The sequence below is a fragment of the Globicephala melas genome, chromosome 2 (assembly GCF_963455315.2).
Source record: "Globicephala melas chromosome 2, mGloMel1.2, whole genome shotgun sequence".
Lineage (NCBI taxonomy): Eukaryota > Metazoa > Chordata > Mammalia > Artiodactyla > Delphinidae > Globicephala > Globicephala melas.
Genome location: NC_083315.2, coordinates 25,303,792 through 25,325,612, shown reverse-complemented (window position 1 = coordinate 25,325,612; position 21,821 = coordinate 25,303,792). Strand labels below are relative to the sequence as shown.

At 37.1% G+C, this 21,821-nt stretch overlaps 1 protein-coding gene across 4 annotated transcripts in view; it reads left to right on the top strand.

Annotated features, from left to right (window-relative positions):
* TASOR2 (transcription activation suppressor family member 2) overlaps nt 1-21,821 on the top strand; it is a 65,673-nt gene that overhangs the window by 20,945 nt on the left and 22,907 nt on the right. For 2 of the 4 annotated variants that reach the window (XM_030836878.2, XM_030836877.2), the window contains 13 exons: nt 202-297; nt 1,380-1,452; nt 4,468-4,559; nt 5,783-5,920; nt 6,054-6,184; nt 6,267-6,286; nt 6,387-6,486; nt 8,316-8,416; nt 12,004-12,107; nt 15,243-15,315; nt 15,413-15,475; nt 18,740-19,444; nt 19,759-20,046. In XM_030836878.2, the coding sequence (XP_030692738.1) occupies nt 202-297; nt 1,380-1,452; nt 4,468-4,559; nt 5,783-5,920; nt 6,054-6,184; nt 6,267-6,286; nt 6,387-6,486; nt 8,316-8,416; nt 12,004-12,107; nt 15,243-15,315; nt 15,413-15,475; nt 18,740-19,444; nt 19,759-20,046 (1,984 nt within the window). Of the gene's footprint in view, nt 1-201; nt 298-1,379; nt 1,453-4,467; nt 4,560-5,782; nt 5,921-6,053; nt 6,185-6,266; nt 6,287-6,386; nt 6,487-8,315; nt 8,417-12,003; nt 12,108-15,242; nt 15,316-15,412; nt 15,476-18,739; nt 19,445-19,758; nt 20,047-21,821 lie in introns of those variants that run through there. The other 2 variants (XM_060293386.1, XM_060293396.1) reach the window with 2 other exon arrangements.

The following is a 21,821-nucleotide window of genomic DNA, read 5'->3' as shown; positions in this document are numbered from 1 at the left end:
TTAGCTATCACATTTCAGCTGAAATAAAAGATCCTTGGAAATAGTCACTTGAAAGGTAATTATAATATATTCTACGGAATAGAAAAATAATAAATTTCATTAGTCTTTTAGCAGGAGGAATTCAGATGATGCATTTTTAAAAATTAATTTTCAAGGCAAAATAACATGTTTATAACATTTGATTATTCTCTCCTTATACAGTACAAAACTTTTTACCAAGAAAAAAAAGCAAGTAACTATACTCACGAAGAACTTCAAGAAACTTACGGATTTCTTCTGTTTGAAACTGAAAATCAGGTAAGGGAATTCGATCTTAGAAAAGTAATTTTGTGATGTTAATGTACAAAATTAATTATATCATTAAAGTTAAATATTGGTATTTTAGGTCTATAAAGTTTGTAAGATTACCAGTTCATCAGTCTTTTTTGTTAGTTTGGTGGCAATGTAAATGACAGTGAAAGCTTGTCATGAAAGAGATTGGATTTCTACAACTTTCCATAGGTTTTCTTTAGTTTTATCTTGAATACATTTGTAAGCTCGTGGTGAGATTTTGATTAATACAGATTTCTTAAGTATTAATAATGACTTTTAATGGAGTGAATGGATATTTTCTATTCTCGATCATTGTTTAGATAGATATTTTCTATTTCTTGTGGAGGTTTTTCAAGTTTAAATTACATGATTTTGGGGACAAGATGAACACGTTCAGCATTCTAGTTACTTGGAATTGTTTCATGCCTTATTTTGAAAATTGAACATCCATATTATTGGTTGTACCTAAATTGTGGAGAAGGAAACTGCTGTGTGCAGGTATGTCTCCAGAGATGTGTGTGGCTTCGAGATACAGTTCAGCAATGCTAGAGATCTATAATCCAACTTAAAGTAATTCAAAGGTAGTATTTCAGTTGAGGTCATGATTTTTAAAGAACAGGGATAGATTTGCTAAAGAATAATTAACATTACCATATAACTTATGGATTATATAGTAATACTAGAGCGTTTATTTAACTTCCAAATAAGATATGTTATGGATTCATACCCAAAAAAAAAAAAAAAGCATTTGCGGATAAGACATTTTCAAATTTACTGATTCCCAAGCTGTAATTGAAAAAGAAATCTTCAAGAGAGGACTTATCTGTGAGCTTGTTTAATTTGGTTTTGCTGGTGACATTTTTGTTAACAGGAATAATAAAATTTCACGAAAAAGTTTGAACTGTTAATATTAACTAAAACACAATTGCCTTACATAAGCTTACTTTGTGCCATGAATGCATACAATGTACAGATTCTGTATTGAAAGTTTGTATATAGATTATAGAGTTATTTCATTGACCCTCCCAAGAACGATATGATAAGCAAAGTACGATCTTTTGTTTAAGGCAAAGTTGGTATGTCAGCGTGGACTCTGTGTTGGCAGCAGTGCTATCACCACTCTGGGTGACCCAGGGAAAGGTACGTCTGTAAGGAAAAGGAATCTCTTTTACAAGGTGAAGTGGGGTTTAGTTAGTTACATAAGATACCTATGTTAAATGCTAGTTTCATTGATGATAAATAGTAATCTTTGGAAGCAGACCTTTAAACATATAAATGAGCTTTGAATCTAAGACTTAAGGTTTTCTAATAGGAGTTATCTTTTTTAAAAGGATGGTTGGACTAGAAAAGGTACTGAAGGTATCTTTCAGTGCCAAGAGTTTAGTGCAGTCATCTGGGGCTAATGAGGATTTCTTCGGAATTATCATAATGGCAGTTAGGAACACATAATAGATGGAACTGACGCACCTTGGCAACTGTGGAATGTGAGGAGTAACAGGAAAGAATCAGATATAAGGTAACTTACACTGCATTGATATTGTCAGTAGAGGAGAGACACGGAGGAGAGGAAATTGTAGCGAAGCTGTTGAGTTAAACGAGAAAGGTAATCTTATTGTCAAGAATGCGGATTAGCACTAATTTCTTTAAGCTTCACTTTCCTCATCTGTAAAATAGATAAAACTATCATCTAGATTTGCTGTGAGGATTACATGAGACTGTGTCAAGTGCTTAGCTTGGAGCTTACACCTAAATGAACACTACTACTTCAGTGAGCTAAATTTGAGAAATAATGAGGTGGTCATAAGTGTTTCTGAAAGCTGTCCTGCTGGTGGTAAAAATAGTTGGAAAAGGGATTAGAACTGGAGGTTGGGGTTCAAGGTGGCAGCGGGTGGGTGTTAGTTGAAGCCAAAAACATTGTTACATGGGGCAGCAAAGATGGCAAGAGCAGAACTTTCAGGTGGTTATGGGAGCAAGGGATGGGGCCATGGGGCAAGACTAGGAAGAGGGAGTTGAGAGCAGTCCAGGGGATGAAGAATCAGGAGGTGGAGTTTCACAGAGAACAGAAGGCTGTAAGGAGGGGTGTTAGCAGTGTCAGATGCTACAGAAGTTGGAGATTAGCACTGAGAAGGATTACTGGGCTTCATGGCTACATTCCTGCTGACCATTTCTTTTAAATAACAACTTTATTGAGATAACATTCACATACCATTCATTTCACCTGTTGAAAGTATACAATTTTTTTTAGCATATTCACTAAAATGAATATGCAGCCATCAGCACAATCAATTTTAGACCATTTTCATCAGTCACTCCCCACTCCCACCAGCCTAAGCAACCAGTACTCTACTTTTTGCCCCTATGGATTGGCCTATTCCAGACATTCCATGTAGATGGAATCGTATATGACCTTTTGTGACTAACTTTTTTACTTAGCTTAGTGTTTTTGTGATTCATCCGTGTTGTAGCATGTACTTCATTCCTTTTTTGACTGAATAATATTCCACTGTACCACATTTTCTTTATCCATTCAGCACTTGATGGACATTTGATTGTTTCTACTTTTTGGCTATTATAAAAAATGCTACTATGTACATTCTTGTACAGGTCTTTATGTGGGCATGTTTTTTCATTTCTGTTGGGTTTATACCTAGGAGTGGAATTGCTGGCTCATATGGTAACTCTGTGTAAAACAAATGTTTTTTTAAACTTATATTCAGCTCTTCTAAAGGACATGAAAGGGGATAAGTTCATAACCCCAATAACAGTTTACCTAAAACCTATTTTTCCTTCTCCCCTACTCTTTTTAACCCCCGCTTCTTTTCATTATGAAAAATGCTAACATAGAAAAAGTAGAGAGCATAGTATAATATACCTATCACCTACATTTAACAGATAATGTTTTGCATTATTCTCTTCATTTGTTTAAAAAAATTTTTTTTTCTGAAAATTGTGAAAGTGAATTACAAGCAAACACCTCAGCTTACATCTCTAAAAATTAAGGCCATTTTTGTGCTTTACTGCAATCGCATGAGTTTATTGTTGATGTTTGAGAGGCTGGCTTCAGTAGGGTGGTGGAGTAGATAGAGGCTGGATTGCTCCTATAAATACACAATCTTCTTCATCACGTGTACTGGGGGTAATAATAAAATAGCACTACTGCCTGTGCGTGTTCTATAGTTTTGGGCTCAAATAGAAATGGATAGTTCTGTATATGAAAGTAATCCTTTATATTACTGTAGTGTATTATAGTTTTAAAAGTTTATGGATCTTTTTAAATCTTCCTGAGAACCCTGTGATTTATGTATCTATACTCATGCCCACCCTGCCCGCTTAAGTGACATACTCCTCAGTCACATGGTTATTATTAGCAGTAAGTGAAAAACCTGGAACTGGAACCCAATCTTCTGGCCACAAGTTTATTGCTCTGTCTGCTATATCCATGTCCTCACCATTGTCTTTTATATTTCAAAAGAGATACTTCAGGAATATCTCTGAAATGTGTCCTTTCCTCCTTATTCTCACTGCTGCTGCCGTGTGGGGATCCTCTTCTCCTGTCGTAACTTAAAGGAGTCTCTCCCCTCTTGAGACTCACTTCTCTATTAAGCTGCAGTGGACTGTGATGTGGCTACAGTGGTGAACAAAACAAATATAACCCCCGCCTCCCTGGAATTCACAGCCCAGCAGAATAAGCTGCTTGAAGGCAGGACCTCGTTGTATTTCCCTTTGTGGCACTGCTGCCTGGCACACAGCTGCAGTGTAGTAGACCTCAGCACACATTCTTAAATATGAGTACTTACTGAGATGTTTTGCAAAAAATAACTTGAGAATCAGATTACTATAGGCCTTTTCACTGAATGATTGCATGGAGAAAAAAAAGACTCACGAAGACTTTTCCAAAAATGTGATACTCTTATCCCTTTTCACTTACCATACCCAAATACAAAATTGGTTGTCGAACAGATGTATTGTATCTCAGCTCTAATGTTTCCATACCTTTAGAATATCTCAAATAGTTTTTAAAAGGTAAGCAGTTTCAAAATAGTTTTTTAATGTTAGCATTTATTTGTCTTTTGTGTTGTCTTGTTCAGTTAAAGGTAACCCATGTGTAAATAATCTTTTTAAAGTGTAAATTAATCTATTTTTATACTTTTATAGGTGTATACATTTCCAAATACTCAGACTATCTTCATGCAAGACCTTGGTATCATGGGAAGTCTGGTTATGTTGTAATTTTTAATCTAATTAAGGTAAAGACTAAATGTGCTTCTATGTAATTTTTCTTTTAAAAATGAAAGATTATCAGTCTGTGATAATGTTCTTTGCAGATCATTTGCTACACATAGTCCTTGCCAAAGACAGCTATCTAAAGTCAGAAAAAATAACTGCTTTTTGCTTTCCTTTACGGACAAAGCTTTTTTTAAATTCATTTTATAGATGATCTATGAATATGTTTTTTAAAAAAAAGCTTCAAAATAATACAACAGGTATTCAGTGAAAAGCTTTCCTCTCACCCTGTCCCACAATGCCACTTTTTAAATAGTAAATAACAGAAAACAAGTAGCTGCTTATAAAGCAGTGTGATTTCAGTTATAAGAGATGAATTTAGAAAGCAACGTTCATTGATTTAAATTGTCAAAATGAGAAACCTTTATATATTTTTTTAACCCCTAAAACATCGAGACCTTGTTCACAGTTTCATGGGGCACCTGCAACTGATGATCTCAGAAATGTTTAAATGCCCTTAAATAGTCCAGTATAAATGAATCACGCAATTAGAATTTTCACTCAAATAGTAGGAAAACTCTAATTTTAGAGGTTGGGGGGCTTTTTGAGGACATATTCTGTGGTCTTGTTTTGTTTTTGCTTTTGTTTTAGCTTTCCTACTATCTTAAGTTCTTTGGTTATAAACCTAACACTACTGATTTTTTTAAGAGTGTGAACTCTTCATATTCCAAAACTTGTCCCCAAGAACTGGAGGGAAAGTAGCATTGCATTGGCTCATAGTCACTGCTTCCCTCCCTTACTCTTCCCTCTCCTGCTCTGTGATAAGTGCTGTAGTTCTGCCGCAGACAACGTGCCTGTCAGCTCAGGTAACAAACATTTTTTGTTTATGTCAGATTGTGCCTCGCCATTGGTTTCGTGCCCCCATATCCCACCCTGTCTGGTGGATACTGCTGTTTAGTTTTTGCCTATGTGCTCTCAGTCTTCCTTACTTTACTGCTTAGAAGCCAGCCCTGCCCAACATCATAAGCTGTTTAATGGGGAGAGGATACAGGTTTTGATTGCTCACTGAAGTACCATTTATATCATTTGTCTTCTTAGTATTGCCTTTGGTGGTCCTGTTGATGAAGAGGCGGGACCTTGACAGCAAACGTGTATATGTTCTTTATTAGGCTACTTTTAAATAAATCCTAGAGTAAGATTATTGCTATTTGAAAACATTTGATTAGTCTTAATATTTTCATTCTAGGGAAGAGTGAAGTTTGTGTCTGAGAATTATACAACTAACTATACCAGCCCATCTTCTGGCTATGATTGCCACGTGGCTGTAAATACTAACAAGGTTTCTCACAAGACAAGTCATTTTCGCACCTTTGAACTGAATCAGGTATAGTCACCTGGGAATAAATCATTTCTAAATCTAATGAGTTAAATTTTGGGGTTGGGTAGGGTTGAAATAAACTTGATGCACGTGGAATTCTGTAGTATTACCCTGATAATACTTATTTTGCTTCTTTCAGTATTACCTCTATGAACTTTCAGGCAGCACTGTTATTGAGCGACCCAGACAGATCTGTCCTTATGTGATTGTAGCTTTTCAGTACAGGGAACCTAAAAAAATGGCAGCACCAGCTCATAATCATAAAAGCATGTAAGTAATTATGTACATACTTTGTTTTACTGGATTTCTTTCCTTTGCTCTTATAAAATATGTTTCTTTTTTTTCCCCCTAGACTTGAACTCAAAGAAGATGGTAAGAAATTATTTAATTGGTTCTTTTAGCTGTTTCTTTAAGTAAATGTTTTGTTCATAAATAAAATAATCAGTTTCTTTCTTACCCTCATTTCTTACAGTTCTCATCTATCCATGGAAAGGGAAATTAATTATTCAAGGCTGTCTGATGTGTGATATAACTCTTTGGTCCTCTTACGGTACATTGGTTCCAAAACAACTGTAAGTATTGAATAAGTGCCTTTACTGATGCTTGTATAATTTTTTGATTCTCATTTTTAGGTCTTGCTTGTTGGCACTGGTGTGAAATACAGCAACTGTACTTGGTTTTAGATTACTCTTGGGGAGATGTATAGAGCACAGGGCCATGACACAGGAGACCTAAATTCAGATATAAATCTGACCGTTGCCTTGAAATAAGTTAGTTTTATAATCTTTGACAAATCACTTTTTATATTTTAGTATCTTAATCCATTTATGGGAGAATGATCGCTCAGGCTAAGATGCTAGAAGTTTGACTTTCCCCAAGAAACAAATTGGACTTGCCTAGATAACAGTTGCAACAGATTCTAGCCACTGAATTCTATTAGAATCTTTATAAGGTTTGCAGTATCTAGTTTTTCAATTTTCACATGATTTTCCTAGACTAGTATTAGAGTAGCTTTTACATGTATTTACATTATGATGAATTACAGTATTTGCTTCTGCAGAGAGAACTGTGAAGGGCATCTTGTGATATCTTTTTGTTTAATCTATTCTTAGTTTGCACCCAAAACTGTTGAAAGTTAGACATGCTTTAATTGAAAAATAAAATGAAAACTGGTGTGCTATTAGAAATCATTTACTTTCTACTGGCCTTTTTTAAGAAGAGGGAGGGAATTTTTAGCCCATAGAATAAATTAAGGATTCTGTGAATAAATAAATGGGAGAGAAGGGAAAGTTCTTTCTCACTATAGAGTGCAACTAATAGGTATAGAAAGAGTGATGGAATTTGGAAATCACATTTTGGCAACATCATAATAATCAATGGAGGCTTGATATAGTAGGTGAAAGTTTGATGGTATTTACATATCTCGCAAAGGAAAAAATAAAGACTTTACAATGGAAGAAGCTACAGATACCATCTTCACTAAGTGGTTAAGTTAATGTCACCAGGAGAGGAATAAACATCATGTGCTTCCTGATATGATGCACAGAGAATAACATGATATCAGTCTGTGGTGCTCCTGCCAATCTAATCAGGAAGAAATGTTAGACATGCCCAGATTGAGGGACATTCTGCAAAATAAATGGTCTATATTATTCAAAAATATCAAGGTCACTGAAGATAAAGACTAAGAGATTGTTGCAGACTGAAGGAAACTAAAGAGACATACGTAAATGCAATGTAGCATCCTGGATTGGATCCTGAACCAGAAAAAAGTACCTTCTTTTGTTACAAGGGACCTTAGTGAGACAGTTGGCAACATTTGAATGAGGTCTGTGGTTAAAAGATTGTCCTGTATCATTGTTAATTTCTTGATTTTTGCTAATTGTTTTGTGGTTATATAAAGAAATATTTTTCTTAAGGGTACACATTAAGAAGTATTTGGGGGGAAAGGAGGCATCTGTAAGTCTACAAGTATTTAAAAATGAGTTTTAAAGAAGGAAAAGGTAGTCAGGGGAAATGATGCAAGTCTGGCTGCGGTTCATCCTGTGGCACTGCATGGTCGGCAGTCCCATATTATCAAAAGTTCTTACGTAGTGTAATTTCTAGAAGATTCTCATTCCAATATGCATAATTCTTCCACATGTCTGGATATTTTGGTTATAACAGAAATGGCATGCATTCATAAAATGTGAACACATTTGCAGACCATGGTTTATGAGGTCACATACTCAAAAATCTATAATATTTATGAATATGTACATTATTTGATCTGGCGTTTATAGATTTAAGAATTTTTTGTGGTTATAATATTTTTGTTTGCTTTATATTAGAAAACCAAAACTTATGAAGCTGTAGTTTCAGTGTTTATTACATTACATGATATTGTTATTTTGTTTTTTAGACCACATGAACTAGATTTTAAGTATGTAATGAAAGTGTCGTCTTTGAAAAACAGACTACCAGAAGCTGCTTTTAGAAAACAGAATTACGTGGAGCACAAAGGTCTGTTCAGATATCATGGTACACTGCATGTCCTGAGCTTTGTTCCAGTTCTTTTCCACCCTCTCTTTCATACACACATGCACACGTGCATGTGCACTCTCTCTCTCGCCCTCTTACTTCTGTTTTCCCTTAAGTAATTCTTAAAAGGGTCTTTTGTGAAAGGTGTAGAGTAGCTCTGTGATTCAGTTCTTGGGAGGTTCCCTTTCTACCTACTTTCTGGAGAGTTTATATCGTAAATGGGTGCTGAATTTTCTCAAAAGCTTTTTCTGCATCCATTGAGATTATCATGTGGTTTTTATCCTCCAGTTTGTTAATATGGTGTATCACATTGATTGATTTGCGTATATTGAAGAATCCTTGCATTCCTGGGATAAACCCCACTTGATCATGGTGTATGATCCTTTTAATGTGTTCTTGGATTCTGTTTGCTAGTATTCTGTTGAGGATTTTTGCATCTATGTTCATTAGTGTTATTGGCCTGTAGTTTTCTTTCTTTCTGACATCTTTGTCTGGTTTTGGTATCAGGATGATGGTGGCCTCGTAGAATGAGGTTGGCAGTGTTCCTCCCTCTGCTATATTTTGGAAGAGTTTGAGAAGGATAGGTGTTAGCTCTTCTCTAAATGTTTGATAGAATTTGCCTGTGAAGCCATCTGGTCCTGGCCTTTTGTTTGTTGGAAGAATTTTAATCACAGTTTCAATTTCACTGCTTGTGATTGGTCTGTTTATATTTTCTGTTTCTTCCTGACTCAGTCTCGGAAGGTTGTGCTTTTCTGAGAACTTGTCCATTTCTTCCAGGTTGTCCATTTTATTGGCATATAGTTGCTTGCAGTAGTCTCTTATGATCCTTTGTATTTCTGCAGTGTCAGTTGTTACTTCTCCTTTTTTCATTTCTAATTCTGTTGATTTGAGTCTTCTCCCTGTTTTTCTTGATGAGTCTGGCTAATGGTTTATCAATTTTGTTTATCTTCTCAAAGAACCAGCTTTTAGTTTGATTGATCTTTGCTATTGTTTCCTTCATTTCTTTTTCATTTATTTCTGATCTGATCTTTATGATTTCTTTCCATCTGCTAACTTTGGGGGTTTTTTTGTTCTGCTTTCTCTAATTGCTTTAGGTGTAAGGTTAGGTTGTTTATTTGAGATGTTTCTTGTTTCTTGAGGTAGGATTGTATTGCTGTAAACTTCCCTCTTAGAACTTTTGCTGCATCCCATAGGTTTTGGGTCGTGTTTTCATTGTCATTTGTCTCTAGGTATTTTTTATTTCCTCTTTGATTTCTTCAGTGATTTCTTGGTTATTTAGTAGCGTGTTGTTTAACCTCCATGTGTTTGTATTTTTTACAGTTTTTTTTTCCTGTAATTGATATCTAGTCTCATAAAGTTGTGGTCCGAAAAGATACTGGATACAATTTCAATTTTCTTAAATTTCCCAAGGCTTGATTTGTGACCCAAGATATGATGTATCCTGGGGAATGTTCCATGAGCACTTGAGAAGAAAGTGTATTCTGTTGTTGTTGGATGGAATGTCCTATAAATATCAGTGAAGTCCATCTTGTTTAAGGTGTTATTTAAAGCTTGTGTTTCCTTATTTATTTTCATTTTGGATGATTTGTCTGTTGGTGAAAGTGGAGTGTTAAAGTCCCCTACTATTATTGTGTTACTATTGATTTCCCCTTTTAATAACAATTGTAAATATTATGCATCTGACATAGGAGCACCGCAATACACAAGACAAATGCTAACAGCCATATCTTCTTGGATTGATCCCTTGATCATTATGTAGTGTCCTTCTTTGTCTCTTGTAATAGTCTTTATTTTAAAGTTTATTTTGTCTGATATGAGAATTGCTATTCCAGCTTTCTTTCAATTTCCATTTGCATGGAATATCTTTTTCCATCCCCTCATTTTCAGTCTGTATGTGTCCCTGGGTCTGAAGTGGGTCTCTTGTAGACAGCATATATACAGGTCTTGTTTTTGTATCCCTTCAGCCAGTCTATGTCTTTTTGTTGGAGCATTTAATCCATTTACATTTAAGGTAATTATCGATATGTATGTTCCTAGTACCATTTTCTTAATTGTTTGGGGTTGGTTTTTATAGATGTTTTCCTTCTCTTGTGTTTCCTGCCTAGAGAAGTTCCTTTAGCATTTGTTGTAAAGCTGGTTTGGTGGTGCTGAATTCTCTTAGCTTTTGCTTGTCTGTAAAGGTTTTAATTTCTCCATCGAACCTGAATGAGATCCTTGCTGGTAGAGTAATCTTGGTTGTAGGTTTTTCCCTTTCATCACTTTAAATATGTCCTGCCACTCCCTTCTGGCCTGCAGAGTTTCTGCTGAATGATCAGCTGTTAACCTTACGGGGATTCCCTTGTGTGTTATTTGTTGCTTTTCCCTTGCTGCTTTTAGGATTTTTTTCTTTGTATTTAACTTTTGATAGTTTGATTAATATGTGTCTTGGCATGTTTCTCCTTGGATTTATCCTGTTTGGGACTCTCTGCACTTCCTGGACTTGACTATTTCTTTTCCCATGTTAGGGAAGTTTTCAACTATAATCTCTTCAAATATTTTCTCAGACCCTTTCTTTTTCTCTTCTTCTTCTGGGATCCTTATAATTCAAACATTGGTGCTTTTAATGTTGTCCCAGAGGTCTCTGAGACTGTCCTCAGTTCTTTTCATTCTTTTTTCTCTATTTTGCTCTGCGGTAGTTACTTCCACTGTTTTATCTTCCCGGTCACTTATCCATTCTTCTGCCTCAGTTATTCTGCTATTGCTTCCTTCCTGAGAATTTTTATTTTCATTTATTGTGTTGTTCATCATTGTTTGTTTGCTCTTTAGTTCTTCTAGGTCCTTGTTAAACGTTTCTTGTTTTTTCTCCATCCTATTTCCAAGATTTTGGATCATCTTTCCTATCATTACTCTGAATTCTTTTTCAGGTAGACTGCCTATTTCCTCTTCATTTGGTCTGATGGTTTTTTACCTTGCTCCTTCATCTGCTACATATTTCTCTGTTTTCCCATTGTGCTTAACTTACTGTGTTTGGGATCTCCTTTTTGCAGGCTGCAGGTTCGTAGTTCCTTTTGTTTTTGGTGTCTGCCCCCAGTGGGTAAGGTTGGTTCAGTGGCTTGTGTAGCCTTCCTGGTAGAGAGGACTGGTGCCTGTGTTCTGGTGGGTGGGGCTGGATCTTGTCTTTCTGGTGGGCAGGGCTGTGTCCAGTGGTGTGTTTTGGGGTGTCTCTGAATTTAGTATGATTTTAGGTAGCCTCTCTGCTAAGGGGTGGGGTTGTGTTCCTGTCTTGCTAGTTGTTTGGCATGGGGCATCCAGCCCTGGAGTTTGCTGGCCATTGGGTGGAGCTGGATCTTAGCGTTGAGACAGAGATCTCTGGGAGAGCTCTTGCCGGTTGATATTACATGGAGCCGGGTGGTCTCTGGTGGTCCAGTGTCCTGAACTCGGCTCTCCCACCTCAGAGGCTCAGGCCTGACACCAGGCCGGAGCACCAAGACCAACCATGTCAGCCACACGGTGGGTCTAGGGAGAAACGGAATTTTTCACAATAGCATTTTAAAATAGGAAATGTTCTGTGTTTCTGGTTTTCTTCACAGTCTGTTGCCAAGATATGTGCTTCAATATGTATGAGGTGGAACTATCCAACAAACAAGGGGAAAAAGTAGATAAACTAACAGAGTACATTAAAAGGGAGCAATTGGTAAGAATCATCAGTTTAAAATATTATTATTATGTTTTCCTTAAATTGAGAAATTGATATCTATTTATTAGTTGGCTCTGCCTAGATTGAATTGTTTTAGCTTGCTTAAAAGGATTTTTTTTTTTTTTTTTTTTGGTCACGCCACACAGCTTGTAGGATCTTAGTTCCCTGACCAGGGGTCAAACCCTGGGCCCACAACAATGAAAGTGCCAAGTTCTAACCACTGGACCGCGAGGAAATTCCCTTCAGAGGATATTTATCATTTAATATTTATTGACATGATATTTATTGGCTAACATATTCATCCCCTTTGTATCTTAGTTTACTTTTTCTGTGTCTCACTAGTCAGTTCATACTCCTGGTTTTAAGTATAGGAGGACAGTTTTTCTCAAATCCTTTTTTGTTGTTGTTTTTGTTTTATGATGGAAGAATTGAGTAGATCCCTAGTATTTCTGCATTAATCAAAGGAGATTGATTTGTGGGATATTTCTTTAAAAGTGACCCTTGTCAACACATAGGTGTATAAAGAAAGAAAAGTTGCTGCTTCTATTGTTTTCATAGCTTAGAAAAGCACGATTCTACTGAGAAATATGTAACATCCAAAGACCTCTCCACTGTGTTAACCAGGGCTCCTCGGTCTGAGGAAAGGAGTAGATGCTGACCTTATAGTGAGTGATTCCCAAACATCCCAAAGGAAACAGTGTGCGTGATGGAAGTGACCAAACAAGTCTGCTCAGCCCTTTAGTGGCACAACGGACTTATCCCCGTAGTAGACAGTATGAAACCAGTAAATTAACAGAATAGATAGGTGAGCTGCCTTGGGGGTAGTGTCAGGTAAGATGCTTGAGTTGCATGTAACAGAAATTCAAACTGGCTTAAACAATAAAGAGTTTTGATAGGCTTACTTTTCAGTTTTAGATGGTAAAGCAAGTTCAAGTGCTGTTTGCTCAGGACTCTTTTTCTTTCAGCTTCTCCCTCCTCTGTGCAATAGTTCTGTCCTCAGCTGCCAGGCAGGGCTGCGTGCCTCCTTTTTGCATCCAGAGAGAACCCGTCCTCCAAACCATGGCTTATGTCCTTAGACCAGTTCCATCATCTGCATGTCTCTCAGCAGTAACTAGAAAGCGAATGGCCCACACTGATAAGTTCAGGCCACTCAGAGCCCACCTTCCAGAACTGGGTGCGAGGTCAGTGCCCCCCATTCTGCAGTAAGGAGGTGCAGTGGGTGACACAAGATGCTGAGCAGATAACCACTGAATATCGACTGGGATTATAGGCTATGTGTTTTTGAAGTAGTGTAGTTCATTTTATATTTGGAAATTCAAAAGAAGGAAGTTCAAAGATACTTTCAGAAAATGCATTAGTGAAGGATCTACTTGTGAGTGCTTCTGGTATTGAACTCAGGAGACTCGGTGCCCAGCTTTACTTCACAGTTTGTGTGTTAATTACTTAACAGAAATTACTTATCACATAAGGTCCTTCGCTCTCAGTGCTCCAGGCTGCTTTTCCTGCCTCATTTTATAATGAATAATCTTTACATATCGGTCTCCCTACCTAGACATTGAGCTCCTTGAGGGTAGGTATCACGTCTTAAGCATCTTTGACACCTTGGTGCCTGGTGTATAGTGGACGAGCAGTAAATGTCCCTTGTACCTACAACACTGGACTTCAAGAACAGTACTGAGGAAGGTCTCTTCTTTAAAAGGTGGTAAAGACATGTATGGCTGGATTTTTCTGTGTGTGAATGGAAAAGGCTAGAAGTAGATATTTCAAAGATTCTAAGATTTTTTTCCCCACAAAGGTTAAAATAGGAATTTTATATAGCCCTTTCAGCGCATAATTTGAGAGACTAATAAGATACACTACATATTTGTTTTACTTGCACATATTTTGGAATAAAGAAATGTACAGTTTTAAGCAGATACAGGATTTTACTTTCATCTATATTACAAAACTAAAATTCAGAATAATGTAGCTAATTATTGTCACTTTTACTCTTTACACCGATAAAAAAATAAAACAAGAATTACATCTGTTTGCTGATAAATACCAAAGATATGGGTATATATAACTGTTGATACATATTCAGTAATTCTTTCTTGAGTGCTTACTGTGTGCCAGAAGCAAAAAGACAAATAGTCCCTGCCATCAAGGAACTTACCAGACTATAGGAGACAAAAATGTAAACCAACCAATGCATAGGGGCTGTGATAGAAATGTTTGGACACTCACAATAGTGATTGTTCCTGTGGGTGAAGTTTCAGTCTCATAATTAGTTCCAATAAATAATTAGAAAAGACGTCTTTTTTTCATACTTGAGTTGTTGAATAATTTATTGATTTATCATATTTGTAGGCTTATGACCTGTCAATTTTTGAAGTATGTTTTATCACTTTATAAAGTGGTATATTTTATTGTTTTTTTAACTGACAAATTATTGTATGACATTGAATTTTATCTTTGTTAAGGGTATATAGGCTTTTGAAATGGTGACTAATGGGGAAGAAGAGCTGTTATCTCTGTGATTTAGAATGACAGAAGATGCCACTGAAGACTGTGGTAGAGGGAAAATAGAAGTATTTATTTTCATCTGCATTTCTTATAACCAGGGGACCTAATGATGTTATTTTCTTTTATTACTCATCTCTTAGGAAGCTGTAGAAAGGATTCTTTTAATGGATAGTATCTTCCAGTTTTTCTAGTCCCAGGATTCTGTGATATGTTTTGTATTAAAATGAGCTTAACCTGTTAATCATAGGTCTGATTGACCTTGAATTTGTAGTGGCTAAATGGGAACAGAGCGGCTACTTAGCAGGATGAAATGTCCAACACGTCAATGAAAAAAATGAAAGACGTTGTTTCTGATTGATTTGTTATGTAGTTGAACACTATCCTAAAACTAACCCATGATGTTCTAGTTATTTATTATATGTAGCCATAACAAGGCCAAGATTACTTGAATGCTAAGGAACTTGCAGTTTCTGATACTGGGGACAAAATTGTCCTGATTCCCATAAATACTGACATTTCAAGAATTTTCTTCTTTAACTTTTCATGAGCTTAAAAATCACTGAAGAATGTGGTAGAGGGAGAAGGAGAGAGTAATTGAATCTTCTTTCTTGCTATTTTATGTTTAAGGCAATCATCAAATGCTTAGAAGATCGAGAATTTTTCATTTTACTTACGTCGTCAGCCTTTATGTCAGAAACAAGTAAGAACAACTTTTTGAATAAATGTTTTTCGGTATGTTTACTTTTATTGTATAAGATCAGCAACCTCACTTTTCTTCTGATTCTCATTCTGTGTAGGTTTTGGAGAGGAGCAGATGGGTCTTCACGGGTTGCATTTATTCCATTCATCCCCGTCAGCAGGTAAGGACCAGGACTGGCAGTTCACTGCACCTGTGGGCCATTTTTCAGTCCTCATCTTAAACTCTCAGCAGCATATGACCCTGGTAACTCTTTTCTTCTCTTAAATAACTCTTCCTTTACTCTCCCTGGTTAATCCTTCATCTCCTTTCTTTGTAGGCTTATCCTTTCCTGTCTGCTCCATGTTCAGATATCCACCTGCCTATGGACATTTCTTTCTACTTAAATGTCTCAGATGGTCCTCACATTCAGCATGTCCAAAACTGGATTCATTTGTTATTGAACAACAAGAGCTGGGAGTTGGTTTTATCATAGTCTCCCCGTCAGTAGAACTTAAGGTCCTCACAGAAGCACTTCTCTCTGTCTGGACTACTTGTCTCCTTCCCCCTGATCAGATGATGTTGACCACCCCCCGAGCCAGGACCAGGAATTGCCTGTTAGGGGCAAAAAATATTGCTCCTGCAGTATGTAAATAGATATACAGTATATCTGTGGTATTAGAATTTCAGAGGGCAGTTAGGAAACAAAGTCTAGAAAGGCTCTCTCTGGTGGGAGTAGATAATGAATAAAATTGGAGGAGAAGTGCTGGTCTAGCCACTTACCCATAGCTGTCAGGTGTCAGTTTAAATATCACTTTATTTATTCCCATCACCACTTTTCCTTCAATGAGGACCCCTAGGCTTTTCACCAATATAATTTAAATATTTATTTTTATAATTATTTAATGCCTGCCTTTCTTGTATTCTACTGTATCCCTACTGCTTAGAAATGTCAGGCACCTAAAAAATAATAAATGCTTGCTGAGCAAATAAATAAATTAAAGTAAATGAGTCATTTCTTTTTGTCATATGAGGAAATTTTCCTCATTGTTTTATAATCACACTGTGTATGTTTAAACATAATTTGTATATAGTATATAGTATTTATAAAGCTACAACCAACCCAAAAAAATTTTTTTAATTGATATTTTTAAATTGTATTCAGCTACTCAAAGCAGAGAACTACTGGCATTACCTGTTTGGAATAAGCAAAATATTACCAATTATAATAACATAATGGCAATAGCTGCTTGCATTTTTCAAGCATTTACTACATTGATATTCTGCTAGGCACAATTGATTTCACAGCCCTTAATAGGTATTTTTATTATGACCATTTCAAAGATGAGGAAACTGAAACTTCAACTTGCCCAAGGTCAAACAGCTGAGTCTGAGCAGGCTTCCAGCTCTGTTCCCACACTGCCTCCCTCCGTATGCAGGAGCTCTGCCTTTATTCTTATTTTTAGGTGTACACTACCACCTGAATAAGAAACATTAGTTCCTGTACCATTTGGTGTTGAACAGCACAGGATTTCTTTTTGAGTAAACATTGGATTGTTGTGTTCAATGTTCACAGCCTCCTCTAGTTCATTAAGACACTTTTCTATTTCTGGTCACTCAGAAATGTTCAGTGCTGTGGTTATTTGTTTTAAATTGAGTGACTCTTCGCTTAGCAGACTTAAAAAGTTCTTTTTCTTAGATTTCATAATAGCCTGTTACAAATCATTCTGACTTCTGCCTTTCCAAATTCTTGAAATAATGAAGTTGTCTAGAAAACTACTGCTTTATTGTGAACTGTTAGTAGTACCTAAGAACTTTGTCATGTTTTATTTTTCCTTGTTACTATCTAAATGAACTGCAGAGAAAGGAATTTTTATTTTAATGGCTAGCCACATTTTCCTATTTATTTTTATTTGCCATTCTTTTCCTGATACCTGCTCAAGTATAAATGTATTCAGCTAGGTGTTTCTTAATTTTGCAGTTACTTTTTCGTTAAAAAGAATGGTATAATTCATACTTCAGTTTAGTAGGCACCAAAGGTCTTTATTATCTGTGGGTTTTTTATTACTGATAAATTACATTTTCTAGGATTTTATTACCTATTTCTCAGTGACCTGACCTTTTCTCTTTTTTCCCTGTACTATTTTCCTTTAGGTTATTGAGTTGCTGAAAAATTAGCATTTCAGTCAGAGAGTGAACCAGGGAGAGGAAGTAAAATACAGACTAGTCAGTCTAGTTACATAATATTAAAAAATTTCATTTGATAGAGAAGGTGATGAAATATATACCAGTAGTTACCATGAGACTTGGGGGTTACTTAGGGTTTACTTTCTTTTAGTTCAGCTGGTTTGTGTTGTAACTCTAGTTTCTTCCAGTTTTATTGAGATATTATATAATTGACATACAGCACTATATAAGTTTAGGGTTTACCAGCATAAAGATTTGACTTACATGCATCATGAAACAACTACCACAGTAATTCTAGTGAACATCCATCATATCATATAGATACAAAATTAAAGAAAATAGAACAAAAAATTTTTTCCCTTATGATGAGAACCATTAGTATTCCCTTTCTTTTTCCTTCTTTGGCTGCGTTGGGTCCTCGTTGCTACAGGCTTTCTCTAGTTGCGGCTAGCGCGGGCTACTCTTCATTGCAGTGCACGTGCTTCTCATTGTGGTGGCTTCTATTGTCGCAGAGCACTGGCTCTAGGCACGCGGGCTTCGGTAGTTGTGGCATGCAAGCTCAGTAGTTGTGGCTCGCAGTCTCTAGAGCGCAGGCTCAGTAGTTGTGGCGCACGGGCTTTGTTGCTCCATGGCATGTGGGATCTTCCCAGACCAGGGCTCGAACCCGTGTACCCTGCAAAGGCAGCTGGATTCTCAACCACTGCGCCACCAGGGAAGTCCCAGTATTTACTTTCTTAACTTTCATATGTAACGTCAGCAGTGTTAATTATTTTTTATTATGTTGTACATTACATCTTTAGTACTTATTTATCTTATAACTGAAAGTTTGCACCTGTGACTACCTTCTTAAGAGAATTTGAAGTAGGTCATATAAGGTACAGATTAGATATATTTTAAAAGCAGAAAATGAGAATAGAAAAGTAATTCTGCCAACTCTAAATGCCGGTGCATTGAGCCCACGCTGGGCTCCTGGTCAGATGAGATGGAGCTGCAGGCGGGCCTGCCTTCTTCATTCTCACCTGATGATCCCATCTGAGTGACTCTTTTTTGGTTCTGTGTGTGCGTGTTTTCATATATATGGAGATAATATATGTTCATTAAGTGCATCCATAAGTCTTCTATTAATTGCTATTTAGATTACCATTTGAAACACTGTATCATATTTAACCATCTTGTAATTTTGTAACCTAAAGCGTTTTTTCCTGCATGTTTTTGAAAAAAAAAGAACTTTGGGTTTTTAATACATGTGTATATATTTTAGGGCTGAAAGACTTGAAAGTTGAAGATGACATCTCATTGAAGGTGGTACCTATTTTACCTGCCCTTAATTGTGCCCTGCTGGAAGCAAAGAAATCATTTTCTGAAAAAGGAATCTGTCTAAACACATTAGTAAAGCATAATCTCCAAGAACTGTACAAGGTGGACAAAAGTCCTTCATTGACTGCTGCTTCTCAGGATGGAATTAAAGAGACTGCATTCTTTGGCAAAGTGTCCAGTGGTTTTGACGTGACTCCTCCAGCTGAAAAGTGCCCTTTACAGTCTTTAACTCAGTTGAGATCTTATTTTTCAAATCCTAATGGGTACATTTTGGAAGTATCTACTGCACTAGACTTATTGGCAGAGTGTCCTCAGTCTCCGTGTATTTCAGATGGAATTTGTGACGCTGGATTTTCTTTAGTTATGACTCCAGATGCTGAATTTCACGACTCAGAGGCAGAAGTAAGAAAAGAAACAGAAACACAAAAGAATTCTGAAGAGATGTTTAAAGCAAGGCAGGGAGCTCTGGTCCCATTAAGTCCAGCATCAAATCTGAGAGTTCAGCCTAAGAGAAAAGCAGGCACGCTGCCCGTGGTACAGAGTAAAAGGGTGAAGTTGTGCCGTCCCTTTCCCAGAAGAACTCCTGCTGGAGCAAACAAGCGTCCAGACTCTCCCACAACTCTCAAGTTTCCTCAGAAAAGAGAAAACGGTAAGCATGGTCTGTATGGATTTTCAGATGAGCAATTAGTAATAACTGTTGTGTGTTAACCCTGTTCCTGTGTGACCATCCTGGACTGTAGCTTGACAGTGTCCGTTAGCTCTCTCCAGGTGATCTGTGTGCATGCTAAAGTTGGAGAAGCACTAATCTAGATAACATGAAAATCAAGAAATAGGACAAAAGCCCACCCACCAAAAGCTTGTATTTCACTTGTAAAACTGCTCAAATCATCACTCAGTTGTTTACTTACCTGTCTAAGAAATAAGGTATTTCAGATGGAATTTGTGATGCTGGATTTTCTTTAGTTATGACTCCAGATCCTGAATTTCACGACTCAGCGGCAGAAGTAAGAAAAGAAACAGAAACACAAAAGAATTCTGAAGAGATGTTTAAAGCAAGGCAGGGAGCTCTGGTCCCATTAAGTCCAGCATCAAATCTGAGAGTTCAGCCTAAGAGAAAAGCAGGCACGCTGCCCGTGGTACGGAGTAAAAGGGTGAAGTTGTGCCGTCCCTTTCCCAGAAGAACTCCTGCTGGAGCAAACAAGCCTCCAGACTCTCCCACAACTCTCAAGTTTCCTCGGAAAAGAGAAAACGGTAAGCATGGTCTGTATGGATTTTCAGATGAGCAATTAGTAATAACTGTTGTGTGTTAACCCTGTTCCTGTGTGACCATCCTGGACTGTAGCTTGACAGTGTCCGTTAGCTCTCTCCAGGTGATCTGTGTGCATGCTAAAGTTGGAGAAGCACTAATCTAGATAACATGAAAATCAAGAAATAGGACAAAAGCCCACCCACCGAAAGCTTGTATTTCACTTGTAAAACTGCTCAAATCATCACTCAGTTATTTACTTACCTGTCTAAGAAATAAGGTCATTCAGTTTCTGAACTGTCCTTGGACAAATTCGAGTGGAAGAAGAGGATCTGCTAAAATCAGGCACACTAAGAACAGATGGCAAAAACTGATAAGTGATAGTCTGAACATGTTTAAAGAGGGGGGAAAGTGCCTGGACTCTCCCAGAACTAGAGCATCCTGGGGCAGAATTTCTAATCCTTTGTGTGTTTTAAAAGTGGTCGTCTGGATCCTACTACAGACCTACTGAAACAAGGTCCAGTGGCCTCGAGACATATATATTGAAACAGTTCCTCAAGTGGTTTTGTTGCCCCCTGAAAACTGAGGGAGAATCAGCGTCCAGAGCCATTTAATGTGAGTCAAATGCACTTCAGTGAACAGAGCACAACAAATAACACAATTTTGGCTGAGAGTCATCTCAGATTACGTGTGGTGTATTTTGTTTAAAACTAGGGAACTTATGCTCTATGACCCCTTAGAGAAGAGGTGAGCAGACTTGGGCCAAAGGGCCCCTCAGGCATTACCTGTTGTCTCTGTACTTCACTGCGCTGGCACAGGTGGGCGGCTGTGACTGAGGTCTGGCCCTTCACAGAAAAAATTTGCCAACCCTATCTATAGTATTTTGAATTTAAAAATTCTGATGCCTAAAGAAGAAACATCGGAGGTGTGTGGATCCCCAGGATCCTAGCTAATTAAGATTTTACCCTGTGGTTTAACAAGTAGTTATTTCTGGCCAATTATAATTTGAGAAATTGTGTGTGTATGTGTGTTTAGGAGGGTGGTAGAAAGAACGGCAGTATGAAGCAGCGACTCACACTCTACATTTCCTCACAAATTCCAGGCCAACCATATTGGGTTTCTCTCTATATGAACCATTTTAAAGGTATTAAATAAATTACCTATAATTCAACATATATGTTGTCACTGTTTCTCAAGTGTGCTAATTTCATCCACTATAAGAAATATGTTTTAGGGATGTCCCTGGCAGTACAGTGGTTACAACTCCACACTTCCAGTGCACAGGGCATGGGTTTGATCCCTGGTCAGGGAACTAAGACACAACATGCCACACAGTGTGGCCAAAAAATGAACAACAACAACGATGTGATTAAACCAGCCAAGATGACTAAATATAATACCACAAAAGCTCAAAAAAAAAGAAAAGAAAAGAAATACGTTGTATATTGTAGTCCAGTACACACAAATTCATACATTACTGAAATAGAAATTTCAGGGAGCATTTACCCTAACTATGTGTAATACAATCTGATATCTTCTGTTTCATTTAATAAAGAATTCTGGTTGCAACCCATTAAGTTTATTTTATAATACACCCATGGATTATTGCATGCAGTTTGAGAAACATGTCACTGAGTGATGCAAATAAGCAGGGCAGTCCCTGCAGGATCACCTGTTTTGTGTTTCTCCTTTTCCTCGCAGGACCTAGGTTGTGAGAGATGTTCCCGTCCTGCCCATGCAGATGTTACGCTTCCCCTAGTCTTGATCATCTCATCTTATT